General features: G+C 38.3%; 3 protein-coding genes across 4 annotated transcripts; 2 read left to right on the top strand and 1 right to left on the bottom strand.

Moving 5' to 3' along the window:
• Window positions 1-2,822: 2,822 nt before the first annotated feature.
• On the top strand, window positions 2,823-6,543 carry cldc1 (C-type lectin domain containing 1). The gene is made up of 6 exons (XM_079444996.1): window positions 2,823-3,240; window positions 3,365-3,466; window positions 4,483-4,632; window positions 4,772-4,923; window positions 5,043-5,164; window positions 6,291-6,543. The coding sequence occupies exons 1-6, from the start codon at window positions 3,144-3,146 to the stop codon at window positions 6,454-6,456; spliced, it is 789 nt and encodes a 262-aa protein (XP_079301122.1). The 5' UTR covers window positions 2,823-3,143; the 3' UTR covers window positions 6,457-6,543.
• A 717-nt stretch (window positions 6,544-7,260) lies between these two features.
• LOC306887490 (COP9 signalosome complex subunit 7a-like) lies at window positions 7,261-14,824 on the top strand. 2 transcript variants are annotated; one of them, XM_079445248.1, is made up of 8 exons: window positions 7,261-7,346; window positions 8,169-8,291; window positions 9,202-9,277; window positions 9,536-9,624; window positions 9,870-10,072; window positions 10,201-10,306; window positions 12,664-12,833; window positions 14,499-14,824. In XM_079445248.1, exons 2-8 carry the CDS (start codon window positions 8,169-8,171, stop codon window positions 14,536-14,538), a joined length of 807 nt encoding a protein of 268 aa, XP_079301374.1. In that variant the 5' UTR covers window positions 7,261-7,346; the 3' UTR covers window positions 14,539-14,824. The 2 variants fall into 2 exon arrangements, with proteins under 2 accessions (XP_079301374.1, XP_079301375.1); XM_079445249.1 differs by having other exon boundaries at window positions 7,262-7,346; window positions 8,128-8,291.
• A 4,692-nt stretch (window positions 14,825-19,516) lies between these two features.
• Window positions 19,517-23,771, bottom strand: pianp (PILR alpha associated neural protein; the record flags this gene model as incomplete). The annotated part of the gene is made up of 5 exons (XM_079445104.1): window positions 23,708-23,771; window positions 23,227-23,279; window positions 22,644-22,913; window positions 21,546-21,624; window positions 19,517-19,640 (listed from the first exon to the last, which is right to left on the bottom strand). Exons 1-5 carry the CDS (start codon window positions 23,710-23,712, stop codon window positions 19,517-19,519), a joined length of 531 nt encoding a protein of 176 aa, XP_079301230.1. The 5' UTR covers window positions 23,713-23,771.
• Between the last annotated feature and the right edge of the window lie 84 nt (window positions 23,772-23,855).

Below are 23,855 nucleotides of genomic sequence, written 5' to 3'. Positions count from 1 at the left end.
CAGCAATATGAGGTAGTGAAATATTATGAATAGCTTATTGATATGGTGATGTTAACATGGAGTCATGTGATGTTATGACACAGAGTTAGAGTTTAGGAGCCTGATGGCCTGGGGGAAGAAGCTCCTCCTAAGTCTCTCAGTTTTTGCCATCAGGCTACGGAAGCGCTTACCAGATGGAAGCAAAGTGAATAGATGGTTACCAGGGTGATTTGAGTCCTTGAAGATTTTGACAGCTCTACTTTTGCAGTGTTTGAGGTAGATGTCCTGCAGAGAGGGGAGAGCAGACCCTGAGATGCGCTCAGCTAAGCGCACAACTCTCTGTAGTGCTTTGCAGTCCTGATTGGAGCTGTTTCCATACCACACTAAGATGCACTGAGTCAGTACACTTTCTATGGTCCCTGAATATAAATTTTTCAGGATTGGATATGTGATTAATATGTGTTTAAAGGAACACTGCACTTTTTTTGAAAATAGGCTCATTTTCCAACTCCCCGAGAATTAAACAGTTGAGTTTTACCGTTTACGAATCCATTCATCCGATCTCTGGGTCTGGCGGTAGCACTTGTAGCGTAGCTTAGCATAGATCATTGAATCTGATTAGACACTTTGCATCTCGCTCAAAAATGAAGAATTTTTTCCTTTTTCCTATTTAAAATTGGACTCTTCTGTAGTTACATGGGGAAGTCGTGGCCTAATGGTTAGAGAGTCGGACTTGTAATCCAAAGGTTGCGGGTTCGAGTCCCCGGCCGGCAGGAATTGTAGGTGGGGGGAGTGAATGTCCAGCGCTCTCTATACCACGACTGAGGTGCCCTTGAGCAAGGCACCGAACCCCCAACTGCTCCCCGGGCGCCGCAGCATAAATGGCTGCCCACTGCTCCAGGTGTGTGTTCACGGTGTGTGTGTTCACTGCTGTGTGTGTGCACGTTGGATGGGTTAAATGCAGAGCACGAATTCCGAGTATGGGTCACCATACTTGGCTGAATATCACTTCACTTCACTTCACATTATGTACTAAGACTGACGGAAACTAGTTACCTAGCTGGGGACTACTTTCAGGCACTGCAAAATATCATTGCGCCTGCTGCACCCATGGTCAAGTAGGGCTCGCTGCAGCACACAAGATCCGGGGGCGTGGTTGGATCCACATCTAGGGGGTGGAGATTGGTAGGTTTAGGTATATGTAAGGTGGGAGGAGTTGGATTTAGATCCAACCACGCCCCCTGGATCTTGTGTCCTGCAGCGAGACACTCCTCCCCATGGTACGTACGGCAGCAAAGTTCCTTGATTATTACGCCGTATTGAGAGTATAGTTCCTAGCCATATCGGCCTAGAAAATCGCAAATTTTCATTTTCCGTCAGTCTTAGTACACGAGAAGAGAAGAGTACAGAAGAGTCAATTTTTAAATAGGAAAAATATCGAAACTCTTTGGTCATTTTTGAGCGAGATGCTAACGGTCTAATCAGATTCAATTATCTATGCTAAGATACGCTAAATGTGCTACCGCCAGACCCAGAGATCGGCTGAATGGATTCGAAAACAGTAAAACTTAACTGTTTAACTCTTGGGGAGTTGGAAAATGAGCCTACTTTGAAAAAAAGTTCCTTTAAAGGAGGAATAAGATCACATGCTCACTGCTTTTCAAAACATTTCAAAGCTTGAAGAATTGAACTCATTCAACTTAAGAGCATTTAATGACTTTTTACAAATGTCTGCTGGAGTCTTTTTATCGTAAAGGACGTGCTGAAGGATGGACTGGAGTTTTTTGCCAAAGACAACAAATAATTGAAAAATATGGCACAAACCACTGAAAATGTATAGATTAAGGTAAAAAACACATTTTTTTATTAGTAGTAGTAATAGTAGTAGAGTAAAAGTAGTATTGCTCTCAGAACAGATCTCTTGTGGATTTGGAGGAGATGCAGCTTTTTTTGAGAAAGCAGGAAGAGGAAGTGAAGAAACAACTGGAGACATAGAAAAGGAATGCAGAGGTCATGCAGACTAACATTATTATGATAAACGAACAGCTGCAAGAGACAGAACCACATCTGCAGTCTGCACTGAGAATGACTCCAGCTGAGCACTTTCTACAGGTCATATAAAAATAACATGACTTCATTTGTCCGGTTGGCATATCTGTACATGACATAGTATATATACTTTATATAAGTCAATATAAACTACTGCAATTAAAGTCTTACATTCACATTTAGACTTATTCAATTAGCAGACACTTTTCTGAGAAGCAACAAAGAAAAATCACAAAAAAATGTTGTCCTAATATATCTTCTAGTATTGTAATTCTTGAAATACACAGAAAAGCTCTTTTTTCCACAGCAGTGGAATGAAAATGGATTTTCTGTGCCAAAAGGAATAAAGCCACAAACAAACACAGTGATGCTGTTTAACTACAGATCTAAATAAGCCATATACAAAAGCATGAATGAGTATTCATGCTTTTGGTATTCATGCCCCCCCCCCCCCCCCCCCCCCCATCCTGCTTTCTGTGAACAGGTTGAAAAGAATGGCTGTAATTACTTCAATAATTAAATGCCAGATTTCTCAGAAAAGGGATTAAAAGCCTAATTATATGTTTCACTTCTTATTAATTAGGTTGCTGTTAATATAGACTCCATGTAATTTACATCAATTTTTAATGTTAAGTTAAACACAAAACTTGTTTTGATGTTTTGTGTACAGATGGATTTCCCAACATGTTCAGTATGAAATATTTTACAGGAATACTTGCGGGGCGAAACTAAATAATTTTACTGTCATGAACAAACTGTTCTTTTTATTTGCTGGAATGATCTACTGACTCATTGAAAAAATGGGTTGTTTTGTGCATGGTGAAAAGTTCAGTATTGCACAACCCGCTCTCCAGCCCTGACATGTGCACATGATGGGGGATGGGGGTGGGGGGGGGACAACGGGGTATAAAAGTATAGAGTAAGAACTTTCTCTTCTTCATTTCTTCCAGGGAAGCTCTCTTTTGATTGCTCTCTTCCTCGTGGTCTGTTATTTCTTTATTGGTGATCTGGAGGACTGGACTAGAAGATAAAGACATTAATCTTGTCAGACAGACGCTCTGTTGTTAAATAAAGAAGACGGAGTTTGACAAATTTACTGAACTTTTTGTTTAAAGATGGAAGATATTGAAAATTACACCAATTTACAAGAGTTCGCGGAGGATATCTCTCATAGTGGAAACAGACCTATACTCACATCGCAAGGCAAACAAGGTAATGTATGTGTGTTTATGTGAGTGTGTGAACTTGAGGAGGGAGTGGAAGATAAATGTAAAGAAATGTGGGACAAGTTAGAGTAATAATCAACTAATCTGATGATGATTTTGTGTTTCATAAGGTGTTCACAAAGGGGCGAAGTGTTTGAGGGGGCAGGCTTCTCTTGTACTGCTCATTGCTCTGTTGACCTCAGTTTGTGCAAACATTGTACTTGGCGTTTTCTGTAAGTAAACACACATTATGCACGTAAGCACGACTCTGAAACTCTGGTGCAGAGGGTTTCGTAATGAATAGAAGAGACTACACTAAAGATGCACCAATATCAAAACGCTGGGCAATACTGATAAGCAAATATTAAAATTCTATCTTCCCTAAATAAATACAAAAATAAAGCACCTAAAACTAAAAACACATTTTAAATTTGAACATCACAACATTATATGTTTTGATGTCTAATGTACAGTATGGAAAAATATATATTCAATTTGAGAATTGCTGTTTACATGTGATTATTAAATTATTAAATGTGTTATTAAATTCACACGTTCACAATTATTTTGAAATTTTGTATCCATACATTAGAAGAGAATAGACTTGACTAGACTAGAATAGAATAGAATAGAATTAGGGATGCATGGATATTAAACCTTTGCGATACTGATATGCTGATATTAAAATTCTGTAATATTCTGTCTAAATATTGAAATTATATACAAATATAAATAATTAAAATTAAAACATTAAAATAATTAAATAACTATTTATAAATATAGTGAAAATCAATTTAGGCATCAGAAAAATATAATAGAATAAGATTTGTTGAAGATTACATTTACATTTTACATTAATAGTGCAAATTTAGGTAAGCATTGGATGATGGCAAAGGTGATCTACATGTAACAAAAATTTAGAAAATAAGTATAAACAATATTGACAAATACCAATAAATAAAATTTTATAATATAGTCAAATATGTGATATTGTACAATATATAGCATATCTCTACATAAGAATAGAATAGAATAGAATAGAATAGAATAGCCTTTTTTGCTATTCACTGGTTAAATGTTTTGTTTACAGCATCAGGACATACATGCAGACCTCATTCCTAATATAAATTCTAAATATCCCTGATAGGCAATAATAATAAATAGCTGGTTTGCTGGTAGCTAGCTGGTAACATTATGGTGTCTGAAGTCTGTTGGGTTAAAATATTGATATATAAAACTCTGTCTGCAGTGGTAAACAGTCGCAGATCATCTGACGCTGTAAAGCCAGTCAAGAATGATGAATCTGAGTCTCTAACTTTCAAACTCACCGCCATGCAGGAGCGTTTCTCCCGCCTTTGCACTGAATATACAAACCTTGGACAGACTTGTTCAAAACCGGGTGAGGAAACACAAATATTTGTGTATGTATTTATCTTTGAATAACATTTAATGCCCAACTGTCAAACTTATTTTGTTATTTTTTTCTTTCTTTCTCCCTTCCTTTCACCCATTCATTCATTGACATCTATCCTCTCCAGTGATCAAATGTAGGCCATGCCCAGAAAACTGGCTGCATTTAGAAGGGAGGTGTTATTTCTTTAGTGAGGATAAACTTGACTGGCAGCACAGCAAAGAGAGCTGCACGTCTATGGGTGGTCATCTGACTATACTGCATAGCCACCAACAACATGTAAGCATGTGGCAGTGTTTGTGATTGGACTTCTTATGTACACAAGATAAAAACTTTAAGACGAAATTATGTTCATTCAGTATGGCTAATATATTGATATATTTTCATTTTTATTACAGCACACACTTGAGAGTGTTGCACGCAATCGTGGTGGATTTGACTATCATTACTGGATTGGTTTATCAGACAGTGAGACTGAGGGAGTGTGGAAATGGGTGGACAATACGCTTGTTAATACAACGTACGCACACGCACACACACACACACACACACACACACGCATTTACTAGCTAAATGGAGACATTCCATAGGCTTAATGTTTTTTATAATGTACAAACTGTATACTCAACCTAAACCTAACCTTCCCCTTACAGAAAACATTCAGCATATTTACAATTTAAAAAAATAGTTTGGACGTCCCCAAAGGGAGGTTTTTGGAGATTTTGTCAGGTTTAGCTCACTTTTGGGTACAAATTTGTCCCCAAATATATGGTTAAGTAGGTACACACACACAGATAATCTGAACAAAAATATAACGACAAGGGGTTTTCACATATTCAATGTACATACATGTATTTAATGCATTAATAGTTTTTATTTTTATTTGTGTTGTACCTTTCTACAGAGCTGTTCTTCACTGCTGTCGCCTTTAACTTGCTAAACTTCCCCGTTTATTTATTTATTTGTTTGTTTTTTTCATTCATTCATTCATTCATTCATTCATTCATTCATTCATTCATTCATTCATTCATTCATTCTAATATTGGTGTAAAAATATTTTTCAGATAATATTTCAATCATTTGTTTTGGACAAAAGCCAAGTGCTTAAGTATCATGTATACTTTTTTTTCTCACACAGTATAAATGTGACCCTGGACCACAAAACCAGTCTTAAGTAGCGCAGGTATATTTGTAGCAATATCCAACAATACATTGTATGGGTCAAAATTATAGATTTTTCTTTTATGCCAAAAATCTTTTTTTTTTTTGGCAAAAGTCAAAAAAAGTTTTGTGGTCTTGGGTCACTTATAGCCTATAGCTATATTTATATTTTATGTCCCGTCATATTTGGGGGTCCATGGTTCTGAAAAATAATTGCATATGTATGTTTGCATATCATTGCTCTTTTGATGATTTTGATTGCTTCCATTGTCCTCATTTGTAAGTCGCTTTGGATAAAAGCATCTGCTAAATGACTAAATGTAAATATAAAAATCTGAAAAACCTGAATTTGGACGAGTAAAACCAAAGCAGGAATTTGTCTAAAAAAAATCAGTGACAGCCAAGGTGGTTATTTAAATGCAAATTGGTTTCTCTGAGGTGGTATTAATATCATGTTTTCCTGATTGTTCTGCTGCTCTCTGTAGGTTCTGGAGTGAATGGGATAAAGAGCCCAATAATCACCAGTCAGGTGGGATTCATGGAGAAGACTGTGCAGTGCTGGACTCACGCTCCAAATCGTGGTTTGACGTGCCCTGTGATTTCAGTTACAAACGAATCTGCGAGATGGATCCTATCACTATTAACGTTTGATTTGAAGAGAAAATGTATAAAAATGTATCTCTATTTTTCTATTGCCTTCATTCTTTGTAATAAACAGTGAAATGGAAATTCCCAGAATCAATTTAGTCTGTTTGCCTTTGATTTGACTTGAGATTTGGGACTCTTAAAACATTGCGTAATAATGTTTTTTCCTCTCATCATCACCCATTTGCCTCAGGCACCAAAGGGGGGAAAGTATTATCCAATCTAACTGTGAAATTATCCAGGCACTTTTTGCAATAACCATTCTGCTGGGGGGGGGGGATATTAAACGAGTCTAAGCAGGTTTGCTGGTCTCAACTGGTCTTCTAACCTGGTCTGTTGACTGGTTTTAGAAAGGTTTCAGGAACTTTTCAGCTGGTCACTCAGGGAAACCAGCTCAAACCAGCAAAGGCCAGCAAACCATTTAGGTTGATTTAAGAAGGGTACAAGAAGAATTCAATATCAAAGATAATACAACACGACATCATGACATTACATAAGAGTTAGAAAATTTGTTCGGCAACATTTTAAACTATTCTGTGTCTTCACACAACTCCTCTACAGATACATCAAACTTCTGGACACAGCTGACTGCATTTATGTAAAGATAAATAATAAAATATAAATGTTTTAATCTAAATATTTAATCTAAATGCATATTATGTTTGTAAAAAAAAATATATATAGCCTAAATGTCATTATTTCTTTCCAAACTTCGTAATCATTAACCACACGGTGGCGATGTGTATCCGCTCACTCTCGCAATCACTCTGTGGTCACGCCCACCCTTCTACCTCTCCGCCAATCAGAGAGCACGTTTTCATGTCGCAGCACACTTGCTAGCGGAAGTAGCAGTGGCACCACAGTTGACACAAACAACCTCAGTCTTTATAAATAAGGTAAATATACCGCTGTTTCTGCACGTTTCATCACGCGAAATGCGGTCGCATGTTAATATTAAACATTTAAGCGTAATTGGCAAAGTATGTGACGACACGTATTTAGCCAACGACAAGGCCTAAGTTAGCTGCTGGTGTGTTGTACTTCATAGCATACCGGGTGCTGAACACTGAGCATGAGCTGACTAGTTTATTCTCTTAAACTTATGTTTATTAGTATTAAACAACAACAAAATGCTTTTAGACTCCAGTTAATAAAGTAAACGTACGGTTAGAATATGAATTCGTGTACTAAAACCTAGTAACTTTGTCGAGGAACAAAATTAAGACTTCATTAATAAAACATTGCTTGTTTTCAAATGTGTTGTTATTCTACATGCATGCGTGTTAGTTATCATTTGTAGTCTTCTAAATAATCTCATTGTGTAAAGTGTATGTAAATACATCTCAGAGCTGTAATCTTCTAGTGCACTTGACAGCCTCGTTTAATCATCATGAAAGTGTATCATGCATAACTTCGCCCTGATAATGTAGTTATTTTTACCACGTGCCACCTGTCATATTAAATTCCTGCATCAAAGTGTCGTCGAAAGCATATTGCTGTGGATCAACAGCAATTTAACAAGCCCAATGAAATGTGTTTATTGCACATGAGTTATTGAGGCTTGCAAGTAAAGATTTAATAAGAACAGCCCTTGCATTTTGTAAGTCTGAGCATAGTCCTCTCTATCTATGAACTTGTTTGTTTTTTTAGCTTTGAATATCTACTTTATGCTTTCAGAAGCTGGGATCTGAGTTGTTTAAACTCTCTCTTTCTGTCAGATGGAGGTGGATCAGCTGCTGTCTCTCTCAGGTTCAGCTCTGGCTCAGGCCATCAGCTCTCTACTGGAAACCCCAGGCCTCTATGTTTTCTCAGACATACTAGAACTGCCCAACGTCCGCGAGGTGAGTTTTTGTGCTGAAAAATCCATATCAGTTTGACTTGATGACTTTACATGAGTTCTGTGTCAAACATAATTATTTTATATGGCAGCTGGTGTGTTATATTTAATGTCAAGGCGATTAATCATCTGTTCAAGCACAGAGCTGTGTTTCACCTTGGTGTCTAAAACCAAATTAAATTTTTATATATCCCATTCAAATCCAATTAGTGTAGTATACTCTTGAAAAGTTTTCAAGAGCATATTACACAAATTTAATTTGAATGGGATTTACAAAAACAAGGGTACACAGGGCATCGGATCAATCTAAAGTCTGAAATCATATTTTTTAGGGTTTGATTCACATTCAAGCAGTCAGGTTGCCATTCCAAGTTTGTTTTTTTTTGTTTTTTTTTGCTCATTCAGAGCATTCCATATTTTTGAGGTCAGAATGCATTTATAAAGATATTTATAGTACATTATATATTAAATTGATATTTTGTAATATACTACCATTCAAAAGTTTGTGGGTTTTTTATGGTTTTGACAGAAGTCTCTCATGCTTACCAAGGCTGCATTTATTTGATCCAAATAAAAACATGAAATATTAGTACAATTTAAAATAACAGTTTTCTATTTCAAGACATTTTAAAATGTAATTTATCCTGGTGATGGCAAAGCTGAATTTTCAGCAGCTGTTTTCAGCATTTGTGGGGAGTGCTGTAATAAAAACAAATTGGCAAGTCAACAGATGTTACCATCAGTGCATTACATGTACATTTCTCTACCACATATTGCACAGAGATCCCAGAGTACTTGTGTACTGCACCGTCATTCCTACAGAGCCCGGCTAAAGTGTTTACCTGCTCAACACAAAATACTTCAACACTTTGTCATATCAATCATTGTCTGCTCTTCACTTTCCCTCTCTCTAGCTGGAGACGGGTCCCCACGCTCCAGTGTACCAGCTTCTCAATCTTTTTGCGTATGGAACCTACTGCGACTATAAAGGTAACCATGACAACAAATGATCTGACCAAATATTGGCCCCCTGAGGCGGCAGGTTCATTCCCTGCTCTGACTCAGAATGAGACTGTATATGCTGCCCTTTGCCTTGCTAAATAAGTTAACTCCTGTGAGAGGGAAGCGTGAGTCTCTGGCCCATGTTCTGTTGCAGATTTTACCAGGGCTTTAATGTAATCAGTTGTTTTCCTCCCGGCTGTGCGGATGGTTATAATGTATGTTAATTAATGTATGTCTGCCATTTAGAGAGGGCAGCCTCACTTCCTGAACTCACACCCGCCCAGAAGAACAAACTCCGTCACCTGTCGATCATCAGCCTGGCCTCCAATCTAAAGGTAGTGATTCATCCGTTCTCGACTGAGGGTTTATTAGCACTGTTTTTAATGAGTTCTGTTATGATCAGCACACAGCTGTTAACAGTATGGGCTATTAGTGTTATTGACTGCATGATTGACGAAACCAATATTCTCTTATCAAGCCTTTGTAATATTACTAGGCCAAATGAGGAGTTTTAACTTACCCCAGAGCATACAATTCATAAGAAATAAAGCTAAAAAAAACCACCTATTTCTCTGGATAGTGTCTGCCGTATTCACTACTGCTCCAGCAGTTAGAGCTGAAGAATGTGCGTGAGCTGGAAGACCTGCTGATCGAGGCTGTTTACAGTGACATTATCCATGGGAAACTGGACCAGAGGAACCAGCAGGTCGAGGTAGATTTCAGTATAGGTCGAGACCTGGGCCCCAACGAATTACCCAACATTGCCAACACACTGCAGGAGTGGTAAGCTTGTATTTGTGTCAGTATGCCTTGATGGATTCTGTTGCTGATGTAAAAAAATAACGTAAGAAAATATGTAAGAAAATGCCTTGCTGGTGGTATTAAATATTCTGTGTGTTTGTCTCTCCCAGGTGTGCAGGCTGTGAAGCAGTTCTGTGTGGCATTGAGGAACAGGTGTCAAGAGCCAATCAGTACAGAGAAACCCAACTCAAGGTCAAAGTTCAAGTGGAAACAGAGGTTTGTGTGCGAATCTTTATCCATCCTAACTGACATACAGTATGATATAATGTCTGTGATAGAATGTGAAAGAATAAAGATAAAGTATTCATGTGATTTTGACATTTTTTAATGTCATTTGGCATTTCAAATGACCCTTAAATGTAATGTAATGGGATGTCAAGTTAAAAAGTAACAAAAGTCATGTTAAAAGTAACATTTTTATATTTCCCTTACACTTTGTATACAAGTGAATTTACACATTTAATCATTATTTTCCAGGTTTCAGAATACATTTGATATTTAACAATAGTTAAATATATATATATATATAGTGCTGCTTGAAAGTTTGTGAACCCCTTGCAGAAAATGTGAGTAGTTTTAACAAAATGCATGTTATTTTTCATGTAGTACTGTCCTGAGTAAGATAGCTAAAATTATTAAAATAACCCCATTCAAAAGTTTGGGAACCCTTGGTTCTTATTACTGTGTGTGGTTACCTGGATGATCTACGATGTTTTGTGATGGTTGTTCATGAGTCTCTTGTTTGTTCTGAAGAGTTCAACTGAGCACTGTTCTTCAGAAAAATCCTCCAGGTCCTGCAGAATCTTCATTTCCCAGCATCTTTTGCATATTTGAACCCTTTACAGCGGTGACTGTATGATTTTGAGATCCATCTTTTCACACTGAGGACAATTGAGGGACTCAAACACAGCTATTAAAAGAGGTTCAAACATTCACTGATGCTCCAGAAGGAAACACGATGCATTAAGAGCCGGGGGGTGAAAACATTTTAACAGGATGATGTCGTCCAAATTTTTCTTATTTTGTAGGAAAAAAAAATACATTTAGTACTGCCCTTCGGAAGCACCAGAAGATACTTACATGTTTCCCGGAAGACAAATGAAGTACAATTTACCTTGATCTTCAAATTCAAAAAGTTTTCACCCCCTGGCTCTTAATGCATCGTATTTCCTTCTGGAGCATCAGTGAATGTTTGAACCTTTTTTAATAGTTGTGCTTGAGTCCCTCAATTGTCCTCAGTGTGAAAAGGTGGATCTCATAATCATAGTCACTGCTGGAAAGGGTTCAAATATGCAGAAGATGCTGGAAAACTGAAGAAACTGCAGGACATGGAAGAACAGTGCTTAGTTTAACTGTTCAGAACAAACAAGAGACTCATGAACAACCATCACAAAACAAAAAAAACTGTCGTGATCATCCAGGTAACCACACACAGTATTAAGAACCAAGGGTTCCCAAACTTTTGAATGGGGTTATCTTAATAATTTCAGTTATTTTTTGTCTTGTGGACTATATGTAAACATCTTTTATGTAAAATCTTACTCAGGACAGTACTAAATTAAAAAAATAACATGCATTTTGTATGATCTCTCTTATTTTGGTAAAATGACATTTTCACAGATTCTGCAAGGGGTTCACAAACTTTCAAGCAGCACTGTATAAAGATAGATAGTTAGATATAGATATATATTTTACATAATAATAATTGTGCCAAACTACTTTGAAAACTATGAAATTCAGTCCTTTGAAGCTTTTTTTCTTCATTATGATTTCAGGACAGTTGCATCACCCTGACTTGTTTTTTACTTTGAGCCCCCCCAAGAATATCAAAACGAATGTCAACTCAGGAATCTAAAGCATGTTAATCATTGAAGAAGTATATTCTAGTCATTTTGTATATGATTTGCAAACAAAAAATATAAGCATTAGTTCATCGACCCACATGTAAAAGCAGTTTTATGTGTTTAAATGTTAAATTAATATTTTTTTTTAAGCATATAAAGGCTATGTTCAGAATAGATAGTGTGTGCTTAGTTTGTGATTGGACTGCCAAAGTTAAAGGGGTTACGACATGGATTTTTTTTGTTAATTTAATACGTTCCTTAAGGTTCAGTTATAATGTTAATAAATTATTTTGCACAAAAAGTCTCCTGTTAAGCGACTGAATGCCAGTAGATGGTGCAATGATGTATAACTATTCTTTAACGTCTTGTTCTGACAGCTTTCATATTTGCCTGTATGATGTCACGAATCCCACAATGTCCAAACGAGTTGTTTTTGGAGCTTGATTAAACAAAAGCAAAACATATTTTATTTCTCATGTCATGGCCCTTTAAGACATTTTATGCCAAAAATGAGATAAAAATGCAAAATAACCATATATATTGGTTATGTTAGTATACAGCAGTGTTGTTTTAAGTGTTTACTATATATTTATTTTTATAGTAGACATAATAGAGTATACTGTGTAGTAATATAGCATCTTTTCACTGTATATCTAAAGAGTTAATTTTATTTAGCTTTGACAGCTCCAGGATTCAATGACAAGTTTTTTTTCTCACCTCTTTATTTAGGTATCAAACCTACAAAAAACACTCAAGGCAAGTTCTGCTTCCCCGTCATCTGGCCCTGCCCCTGCTGGAGCAGCATCCAATCAAGATGCAGACCAGCCAGCTGAGCCAAGAGACCCTGCCTCCTCTCAGGAACCACGGCAACCAGGAAAAAAGAGCTCAAAGGTCAAAGGGTAAGTAAAACTGCATTTTAGGATTTACTGCTTCAGAATCCCTTCCAGTGGCTTTCTATAATGTATCATAACTCTAGAAAACATCACAGTGGTTTACATTAAAAAGCCCTGTGCAGTTTTTTGCTATTTAACTACTAGTCTCACTACCCATAAATCATACATCTCAGGGAGTTAATATTTACTAATGGCATTTTTAAGCACATAGAATATGATTTATGAGTATTTGTGTGCGCTGTTTCGATGAGCTTATGTACTGCTTCCTGACTTTAGTTAAGTGTGATGTATAAGAAATCACCCACAGGCGTATAGTCCTAATTAAGCCTCAGCGAGTTTAAAATTGTCTCTGTCCTGATTTGGAAATCTCATGTCATTATGTGATCTGGAAAAAGAGAGGGCTTTTGATCACCACTGCTTTTTCTTTGTCACTGAAGAATGTCAGTTAAGAAGAGGTATAATTTATTCAGGGCTGATCTGACACAGATTAATCTGAGTCCAAGGCTTTAAAGGAATCTCAGTGGAGACTCGTCATTAACATTTTAGGACTACTCCTGGACTATGCCTGTGTGGGAAGCTGCTGCAAATTTTCCAATAATAATTATGCAATTATTAAAATATGATTAGGAAAATACATTAAAGGCATGTCCTGGCTAAGCTACATGTTTAGATCATTCGCATTTGTTGCATAATAACATTAATTTAGGCTTGCACCTTTTTAAAGCATTCAAAATGAGAATAAATAGGGTCAGATAATTAAAGAAATAGTTCACCTAAAAATTCAAATTTGCTGAAAATGTACTCACCCACAGGTCATACAAGATATAGATGAGTTTGTTTCTATATCGGAACAGATTTGGAGAAATTGAGCATTACATCACTTGCTCACCAATGGATCCTCTGCAGTGAATGGGTGCTGTCAGAATAAGAGTCCAAACAGCTGATAAAAACATCTCAATAAAGTAAATGGCATGACTCCAGTCCATCAATTGACGTCTTGTGAAGATAAAAGATGTGTGTTTGCAAGAAATAATGTGTTTTAACTTTAAACTCTAACTTCTGGCCAAAATCTGGGGAGGGGAAGTCGTGGCCTAATGGTTAGAGAGTCGGACTCGTAATCCAAAGGTTGCGGGTTCGAGTCTCGGGCCGGCAGGGATTGTAGGTGGGGGGAGTGAATGTCCAGCGCTCTCTCAATACCACGACTGAGGTGCCCTTGAGCAAGGCACCGAACCCCCAACTGCTCCCCGGGCGCCGCAGCATAAATGGCTGCCCACTGCTCCAGGTGTGTGTTCACGCTGTGTGTGTGTTCACTGCTGTGTGTGTGCACGTTGGATGGGTTAAATGCAGAGCACGAATTCTGAGTATGGGTCACCATACTTGGCAGTATGTCACTTCACTTCACAAATCTCAGTCCATGTCAGACGGCACCCATTCACTGTAGAGGATCCATTGGTGAGCAAGTGATGTAATGCTCAATTTCTCCAAATCTGTTCCGATATAGAAACAAACTCATCTACATCTTGGAGAGCCTGAGGGTGAGGAAATTTTCAGGAAATTTTCATTTTTGGGTGAACTAATCCTTCAGCATTAAAATATGCTCCATTTATAGCCACAAGGGAAATCATTATATCAAATTCTCACTGAACAGTTCTTTCTCTCTGTATTTTTCAGGCTTCGTGGGAGCGGAAAGATTTGGTCAAAGTCTAATTGATCTCAAGCCCTGAGTTCAATCTTCAGTTACCCACTCACACAGATATATTGTGGACTGCTTTCTTGGATAGACGGATAAATAAACCTTTTGCCACTTCTCAGACACAATCCACCATCATAGTCTAATACAACTTTTACACGACGCTGGGTGCGTGTTTATGTTCGTGTGTGCTGTAAATGTCATTTAATTTGACTCATACTCCTTTTCCTTTGCGTGTTTGTTTTTTTCATTATTAAATCTGGATGTAAATTGATGAAGCCAATGAATAAATGATATCCATCTGTCACCCTGTGTAGTCTCTGGCTTTCATGTTTCCTTTCCTCTAATGTTAAGTGCTGCTAAATGTTTCGTCTCAATGGGGGCATGTCTGTTAAGAGGTCATGGCATTAATTAGCCACACTTTAATGTTGGAGCCCTGAAATAACATCCTGGTTTCCTCTCTTCCTCTCAGCACATACGCTCTTTCCCACCACTGTGTTATGCAAAATGCCCTTTATCCAGCCATAAAGCCTGACTAAAGCAATGTTTCTCTCTCTGTCCTGCATAATGGTCTGTAATGGTAGCGATTAACTTGTGGTAGCCACTTAGAAATTAGGAGAACAATAAAAAATAGAGAGCGATGATCTACTTTTACATTAACCCCTGCAGAAATCCATCCACCTTAAATTCCATGATCCTTTTTACGCACACACCCTCTTCTGTTTCTCTATAAATAGTGGTGTTAATTTCAGTCGGTGTGACTGGGGTTCACTGTTTCTCAGTCTCTCAGCTCTGAACAGATGGGAGCTGTGAACTCTTACAGCTTACGTACAGCGTGTGTGTGTCTGAAGTGAACATGTGAAACATCTTTGTGTCCTGGTGTTTTGTTGCTGTGCGATGGCTAATGAGTGTTCGCGGTGTCCCTTTGGCCTGGCTGTTTGGCATGCGTGATTGCATGAGTCACTGTCATATAGGAAGTTCTTTAAAACACCACACCAAAGAAACATGTTTTAAAACACCAGAGATGGCTTTTTATTGACTTCATAGTACATTGAATCACATATTTAAGGCAGTGCTACATAAATGATGTGAAACCTCTAAACATATCTCACATTGTGTAGCTTCTTGTGCATGATGTGAAAAATTACGAGAGAATTCAATCTTGATGTGCCCATAAACTGTAATGGCACATTAGTTTCATTTTTATTTATTTTTTTCCCCATTTCATTTTCATGAGTTACATGGTTATTTGAAAGGAGATGATTATGATCTTGGAAAATTCAGTTTATATTACTTGTTGTTTAAAGTGAGACTGTATCAATATGTAAAACTGACCATTTTTATATATGATGTTCTTAGTCATATTGTGAACAATTCATCATTTCAAAGAAAAAAAAAAAGTCTTAAATCAAATGTACGAACTTGCTCCTTTTACTAAGACAGACCACACAGGCTATAGAATGCAAAGTCAGGTTCTGGAAGTAAAAATCCCATTCAATTTCTCCATTAGAGAATGGATTTTTAACCTACTGTGAGCTACGAGGTGCACTCAACCTGCATTATTGAGACTTGTTTTTGGTGAAAATCTAAATTACTCATGATTCGTACAGAAAAATCTCCAATAATCAGAGAATCGTGATAAGCAAATAGTGCCAAAAGAACACTTCACCACCTGCACATTACCATGAAGCACTGCCAAAAATGAATTAGAGTCAGTCTCCCTAAACTCTCAAATGAGCATATATATTCATATTTTGCCATAAACATAAAATATATCACTTTATATATAATCAGCATCTTTAAGCCAATGGTTTTCCAGCTCTGAATTATTTTTAATTCCATTATGTCATTCACAACGCATAATGCAAGTACAGTCTTGCATCTTTGTCCTTTTGACCGATTTTCAAATACTTTTTTGCTACAAATGAAAGTTTGTAATGTTGTGATTCACCTTGTTGATTTGGTTCATGGCTTGTAACTTTTAAAGACTTTATTTTAAATCCCTATGGGGGAAAAAGAATGGGAAAAATACTTCAGAAATTAAGCCCGCTGATAAAGTGGGCGGACACTGTTGCACTTGGATAACGTTAACCATTGATTAGCCAATTAGCTATCCACACACTGATTTTGCAAATTTGCATTTAGTCCAACTCTATTCTGTGATAGAAAGATAATTTTTCACACTTGTCCTTTAAAATGTCCTTCTTTAATTTTTTCATTATCAAATTAGTCACAATACAGAAGTAAAATCGGTAGCAACGCTGACTTTGGGACAGATTTAAAAATGTTGCTAACGTCTAAAAACCCAAACCCTCCTGATAGTTGTGGTTCATAAACAAGAAACCCCAAGCTGCCTCGCTAGCCATGGGTTGTTAGCGTAGCGATACATCAAACAAACTGTGTGGCATGTTTTTTTAATTGCTTATCAAACTAAATATGCCAAGGAAGCGCCAAGCTTATTTTTCAGTATGTCTTCATACATGTCCTTAATTGTGCTTTCCATAAACTCAACATGAAAACATCACACACATCAACCACTGTGGTAAGCTAGCTCTCCGCTAACCAAATAAAAGACCCCCAAGAAGAGCTATGTGGCCATGATTTAGAATTATAAAGCTAATAAGAAGCATAACAACACACTCGGAATAGAATTACGTAGGTTTCACGAACACTTCAACAGATGTTGAGTTAGAAATGAACGAAAATGTCCATCTGATAATTAGTGTAAATTATAAGGTAACACTGCAGAGGTGTTTCCAGATATCAGCTGACGTCAGTCCGCTGTTGCCATGGAACACAGAGCCATATGAAACAAAACACTATAGAAAAATTAGGTGAATTATATTTAACTCTTCAAAATAACTGCAGTCATTCATTAAGCTCAAATAAATGCTACACAAAGTGCAATAAAGGCAGCGGTAGGCGGCTGTAACCTTTGTATGCATGACGGAGAGGCTACTGCAAGCATGTCACGCCAGTTACTAAATTAATGACTACATACATCACAGCTTATTCCAGGATCAGAAGCTAATGATTGTTTTTATGGTAGAGGACATAGCATTCCCGGAGCCCTTGTGAATGGCTGCGTTGAGCTAATGAGAATAATACTGTACAAACGGCACTGGAAGAAAGAGGTACAGCCAGAAACAAAGAGCCACTGGACCACAAAACCTCACAGTCTCCATCAGAGTGTCCAAACAGATGTATTCATCCATAAATCCACATGTGTCTATCTACATGTTATGTACTTTCGCATGGCTTGCCCACATGTTCTCACTAACGGCCACACCAAAGTCTGTGTCATTTGATTTGATTATCATGCTCGGGAACAGTCAGCTCTTCAAAGATTGACCACTGGTATCCTGCAGTGTGGAGTAAAGAGATGAAGAAAGAGACGGCAAATTAAATTAATAAGAGTCTCACTCTATTATCGACTGTGAGATTAATTCTGAAATGCACAGAGCAGCAGGAAGGGTCTGATTTCATGGATGGCACGCTTTCTTTCACTCTCTGCGTCTCTCCTGTTGAAATATTCACAACAATTGAGGAAAAACCTCCACAACAACGCCTAACTGGCTGTTTTGTATTGCAAGGCATACCACTGATCTAACAGCACTTACATGATGTACACACATAGAATCAGCTATACATACAAGGTATCTGCATTTTTTTATTTAAATAGATATACAATTTAATTAATTGAACATTTTCATTAAATGCACATTTTTTAAAAGAATCTGATTGGTTTTGTAACAAAGCAAAGACAAAATAATATTTTAGTGATTAAGTAATGAGGTTTAAACCTCATCAACACATTCAACTGAATGAACAGTAATCACTAAAATACTTTAAATAAAAACAGGTACATTTTGCATCACTGAGTTAAAGGAAGAATAATAATGTAATATTACTACTAATTAAAAAGTTAATTTACCATTTACTTGTTTAATAAATATGATTTTTTTTTTTACATACATCTATATCATATATCTATAACCATTACAAACGAATTCATTTAAAATTCAGTGTGTGTGTATCTACAGGAACTAAAATACCGTTTTCCATATTTATTTTACATTAAATTAGTCTATGAAGGAATAATAAATGACTATTTATTTATTTACAGAATGTATTTCCAACTATATATGCAGGAAAGAAAATACAGTAAAATCAAGTTCAAACAGTAGGCCACTTACTGTACATTTTCCACTTTCCATTGTCATGAAAAGAATAGGTCTAACATTTTAATCTTAATATTTATTATATGTAATAATTTACATTTAAAATTATAATTTCATTTTTGCAACAATATATTAATACATAATACACATTGATTTTATGCAGGCCTATATACATAATTCCTAGTCTTTCCCTCAACAAATGAACACTATTCTAAGCATTCCTCTTTTTCTGTGATATTTAGAATACTTTTTAACGTTTCGACTTTTTAATAAGGATCCACAGACACCCTGACATGATTTTAAACGAACAAATCAGTCATTTAGTATAGCCCTAGTTGTGTTTATTTATTTGTTGGGAACATGTTCTTTTATTTATGTTGTTCCCTTGTTATCTCTGGCTTTTTCTTTTTCACACACACACACAGACATGTTGGTTTTTGTGGTTTATGGGGACTCTCCATAGGCGTAATGGTTGAACAAACTGTGTGTGCTATTGCCCTACACCAACCCCACACCTAAACTTAGCCCTCACAGGAGACTTGAGGGCTAAGGACTTGAGGAGGCATTTTTAGATTTTCAAAAAAAACACCATTTAGTATGTTTTTTAAGCCTTTTGAATTACGGGGACATAGGCAGTGTCCTCATAAACCACCTTCATATTGTAATACCTCTGTCATACCCATGTCATTATACAAATTTGTGTCCTCATAAACCACATAAACATGCACACGCACACACACACACACACACACACACACACACAAAGAAATTAAACCAGTCTTGGCACCCTGTCCCACAGGCTTACAGGCACAAGCACGCTACCTCTCTCTGTCGGGGAGGGATGGAGTGCTGTGCAGGGTCTGCCTGCTGTCCTCCTGAGCTATGGAGCGAGGGATGGCGAGGGAGAGAGGCGGAGGACGCTGGGAGAGACTGCGGTCATAACTGAATGAAAGAGAGAGAGAGAGAGAGAGAGAGAGAGCGAGAGAGAGAGATTAGGACGACAGCCAGTGAACGAATCGAGTATATAGACACTGAAGAAGGTGAGAAAGAGGTATGAAGAGAGATTAAAGAGTAGAATGGGAAAGAAGGCAAACACTTCAGTGACACTGACAGGAAGTTCATGCACTCGCTGGCTTAATTTAATAGACCGCCTTCAGCGAAAGAAAAAAAAACAGAGTGGGGGGAAATGAAAGCGCTCGAGAGAGAGAGAGAGAGAGAGAGAGAGCGAGAGAGAGAGAGAGACGCTGAAATATTTAGTTAAAATTATGTTTGTCCAGCAACCACGAGGAAGACAAAGTGTCGCCGAAGCGGTGTGACGTCCCATGTAATATTAATACCCCACACCGACATGCACTTATCTTCAGTGACTCAGGACAGGAGTGAGTTTACTCCACCTGTGCTCTGATAGGATGACGGACGGAGGACTGGGGGTTGTTAAATGAGCGAGAGGATGCATGTCAAGGCAAGTGTGTGAAATACAGAGAGATTAATTGCGGAGATGTAGATTGAACGTCGGTCTGATCTTAGTTCTGCGTGAGCGGCGGCCTCACATTAACATAAACCTGTCGGGAGTTCGCGATGTGACAGTTTTAAACCTCTCTATCGATCTTACAAACAAGCTCACAAACATTCCCATAATGTCTGATTTGTAGTATCTGCACCATTGCTTTGCCGCAGTATAAAAACGATGTGATTGGTTGAAGCAATCCTAATGCTAATCTTATGATAAAACATTTAACGATTGGCGATTTCGCGTGTGAATTTGTGATTCGTACAGAAACATTCCTCTTTTAGAATGTGAGATTGAAGGTCCACCTCTAAAGCCGAAAGTATACTTCACATGTCTGCAAAGTTTAGGATGATTCCAAGGGCCTGAGAAGAGAGAGGGGGCCCAAACGCGAGGGCCCGTGTTCTATCTGTGCTACGTAATTGTCCTCCACATAGTTCGCTGATGTCTGTGCACATAATGGCACATTTGCGAGTAATTGAACATTTAAAATAACTATTTAAACACATCTATCCACACTAACACTTTGAAAGGCTTACACACTCAGTTGTGCACGGGATGAAGTGAAATGTGGAAAACTAGGTATACCTGGGCCTTAAACTTAACCGCTAGTTTGATAGTGTTTGCGAAGCACAGAAAGTTCCCAGTGCCCAATGTCTGCGCTATTTCTCTCCAGAAGTTATAAAATGTCTTAGAGTTGCGGGTATTAGCTTAAAAGCTAAAGTATAATTTGAGCCTAAGCAGATCATAGAAAAACATACAAATGAGATTGTAAGAATTCATACAAATTAGCCACCAATTTGTCAAAATGGTCATAATTGTGTGTCGGCTGAAGAGTTTGACACGTTGCGATAAAATTCAGCAAAGGGAACGGTCTAGCATAAACTAAGGCAGGTAGTAATAAATCCATCTCATAACCTGTCACCCCGTGTTTATAGTTACTCTAAGGATGATATGGACCGGTTCCTCAGCTCTCTATATCATTTTAATGATCATCTATGCGATCGAATGCTGCCGTCCGAGTAAATATAAATGCATTCCTGTGCCTGATGGCCCTTGACGCGCCAGGCTACATTTCTAATTAAACCAGCACAATAAAACACTGTAAGGTGTCCACAATGTTAGTGTCTGCAGAGTCAGAATATCCATAGATGGCATTTTTAACAGTTCTGCAGGGAACTCTTACTGAACAGAAGAATCCTTGACTGAAAGTTTGTGGAAATCTGTGGTGTGAACCCATTATGACACACTGACTGTTCAGTCATTCACACAAGGAAGCAAGCTGTCTCAGGGGATGTATGACAAAACCATGCAGGCAGAGGAGTGGTGAAACGTCTCACCAGAGTTTAGCAGAGATGATGACCACAGAGAGAATCAGCACAGATGAGATCGTCACTGTCACATAAAACTGTGGGTCCACTGAAGAAAGAAATAGCACAGGAGAAGTATAATTAGACAAAGTGAGGGGACACTTTGAACAGACGTTTGAATTAAACCCATGTGATGTTAAATTCTACTTGGAATTGGAATGATAGGAAGAGGATTTGCAGAACTGCAATTCAAATTAATTCAACACAGTCACACAACAGAAATAGGACCATAAAAACAATAGACATGGACTCACACAATCTTGAATATTTGTTTACATCCCTGACAAGAAAATATATTTGGTTGGATTTTTTAAGCCATGGTCATTCTCTTTGATGGACTGGCATTTGATGATAAAACCTAGACCAGAGAGCACCTTGACCTTACAGCACCAGGACCCCGAGACGCACTCTCTACTATTGGACTTTGTTTGAACAATATCACCTAATCTGAAAATATTGTGTGTGTATGATGTCATGAACAGCAGTTGTATGAAATCCATTCTTAAAACATCTTAGATTCTACTTTAAATCAAAAATGAATTCCTCAAACCGTAGAGCATTGCAACACCAAGGTCATGGGTTCAATTCCCATGCTGTGCATTAACCCAGTGTAACCTATATCTTGAATGCAATGCAAGTTTCTTTTGATAAAAGTGTCTGCCAAATGCATAATTGCAAATTCTGGCCTATTTGCTACCTCAATTCAAATGCAAGAACTGAACTGGGATTTCAAAACTCATTCCCAGTTCGCTTCCAAATGGCCCACATGCCTATAAAAAAAGCAATTAAGAGAAACATTAAGATGTAGAAAAAGTCTGAAGAAAGACTTGCAACAAGGAGCCATTACAGGAGAGAAGAGCGAGAGAAATGTGGGGGCGAAAAGGGTGGGCAGAGTATCATAATCAGGTGAAATTGTATTGATTGGATTGATGCCTGCCTCCTGCTCAATGGGAGAGAAATCTAAGCTCTCCTCAAGCACAGATTTTCAACTATGAGGAACCAGCATGAACCCAGAGACCTGTCGGCGATGCAGCTCTCAGATAAAGAACTCATTTCACGGATACCAACCTTCCTCTGTGTCCTGGTCTTCTGTCTCTATCTTGTCCCTCTCTCCCGTAGTCGGGCGTTGCGTTTGATTGGCAGCCGCGCTTCGACGGAGCGACCAGTCCTCGGGCGTAGTCACCCTCAAACCCTCCGTCTCCAGACTGGACAGCAAGTGATGGGTTTCGTCCTCCAGGGGCTGCGTGGGACCCCAGTCCACTGCCCACAGCTGAGTGGTGCTGGCCTGTGCCGTGACTGGCATCTGCATTTCGCCCAACTCCTCCCACTTCCTGTCATCTGTGTCACCGGTGGCAGTGCAAAAAATTACAGTGACCAGCAGGAAGCTCCAAAGAGGAATGAATCCAATGTGGGGAGAGATGGAGCTGGGGGGAAGGAGAGACAAAGCAACGAAAAGACGGAAGGAGGGATTGAAAAGGAAAAGCTAGAGATCGGAAAAAACACATAACTGAGAGGCGTGAATCGAGCACAGATGGAAAGACACTTAAAGCAGAAGCTGATGCAACCCAACGGGCTGCAGGAAACTAACTGGTCAGATCTGAGATCACAGTGCAACCAAAACAGTCGGTTCAGCGCTCTCGCTTTGCCTTACCATCGCTCCATCGCTTCAGCCTGTTCACTGACTCCTCGCCGCTCCGATCATCTCTTAAATGAGAATGACATAAAGAGAAGGATGAGAAGAGAAACAGAGCTGGAAGGGGGAGGGTTCAGTCTTGACACTGACTAAAAGACCGTAAACAGATGGCTGTAGTGGAGAAATACCCTGCTGGCTCTGAGACAACTCAAATAAAAACACACACACATACTGTAAGCATACACACTCATCCAGATCAAAACGGATCACACTCCTCAAGAACCAAACCACAAGATCCACAGGAAAACACACATGTGAACACACCTGTGGATGCATTCCCCATGTCAAGCCTCTTCTCGAGCCGTCAAACAAAACTCAACATCTATATCCAGATTGACGGAACACTCTGACTTCCAGGCAACACTCACAAATACACCTACACACAAGTAGAAACATGCAGATTCAAACTCTCAAGACAGATATCGACTCACATGCCTACCTCATGCCACTGAAGAAGGGAGTGGGAGAAAGGCAGAGCGCCTGGAAGTGGGGAAAAGCATTGGTTGCCGTAGCGACAGAGACATGTAGAAATTGCGCGAGTGAGAAACAGAGTGCGGAAGAGGAAGGGAGAGAGAGAAAAAGACTGA

This window comes from Barbus barbus, assembly GCF_936440315.1.
Source record: "Barbus barbus genome assembly, chromosome: 21".
Classification (NCBI taxonomy): Eukaryota; Metazoa; Chordata; class Actinopteri; order Cypriniformes; family Cyprinidae; genus Barbus; species Barbus barbus.
This window is presented reverse-complemented; position numbering and strand designations above follow the sequence as displayed.

Bases quoted from the DNA above. Each gene is read 5' to 3' on its own strand.
- cldc1 (XM_079444996.1), top strand. From the start codon at position 3,144: ATGGAAGATATTGAAAATTACACCAATTTACAAGAGTTCGCGGAGGAT. The intron at 3,241-3,364 runs GTAATGTATGTG...GTGTTTCATAAG, and splicing joins CACATCGCAAGGCAAACAAG to GTGTTCACAAAGGGGCGAAG. The intron at 3,467-4,482 runs GTAAGTAAACAC...CTCTGTCTGCAG, and splicing joins CATTGTACTTGGCGTTTTCT to TGGTAAACAGTCGCAGATCA.
- LOC306887490 (XM_079445248.1), top strand. From the start codon at position 8,169: ATGGAGGTGGATCAGCTGCTGTCTCTCTCAGGTTCAGCTCTGGCTCAG. The intron at 9,625-9,869 runs GTAGTGATTCAT...TTCTCTGGATAG, and splicing joins GCCTGGCCTCCAATCTAAAG to TGTCTGCCGTATTCACTACT. The intron at 12,834-14,498 runs GTAAGTAAAACT...TGTATTTTTCAG, and splicing joins AAGAGCTCAAAGGTCAAAGG to GCTTCGTGGGAGCGGAAAGA.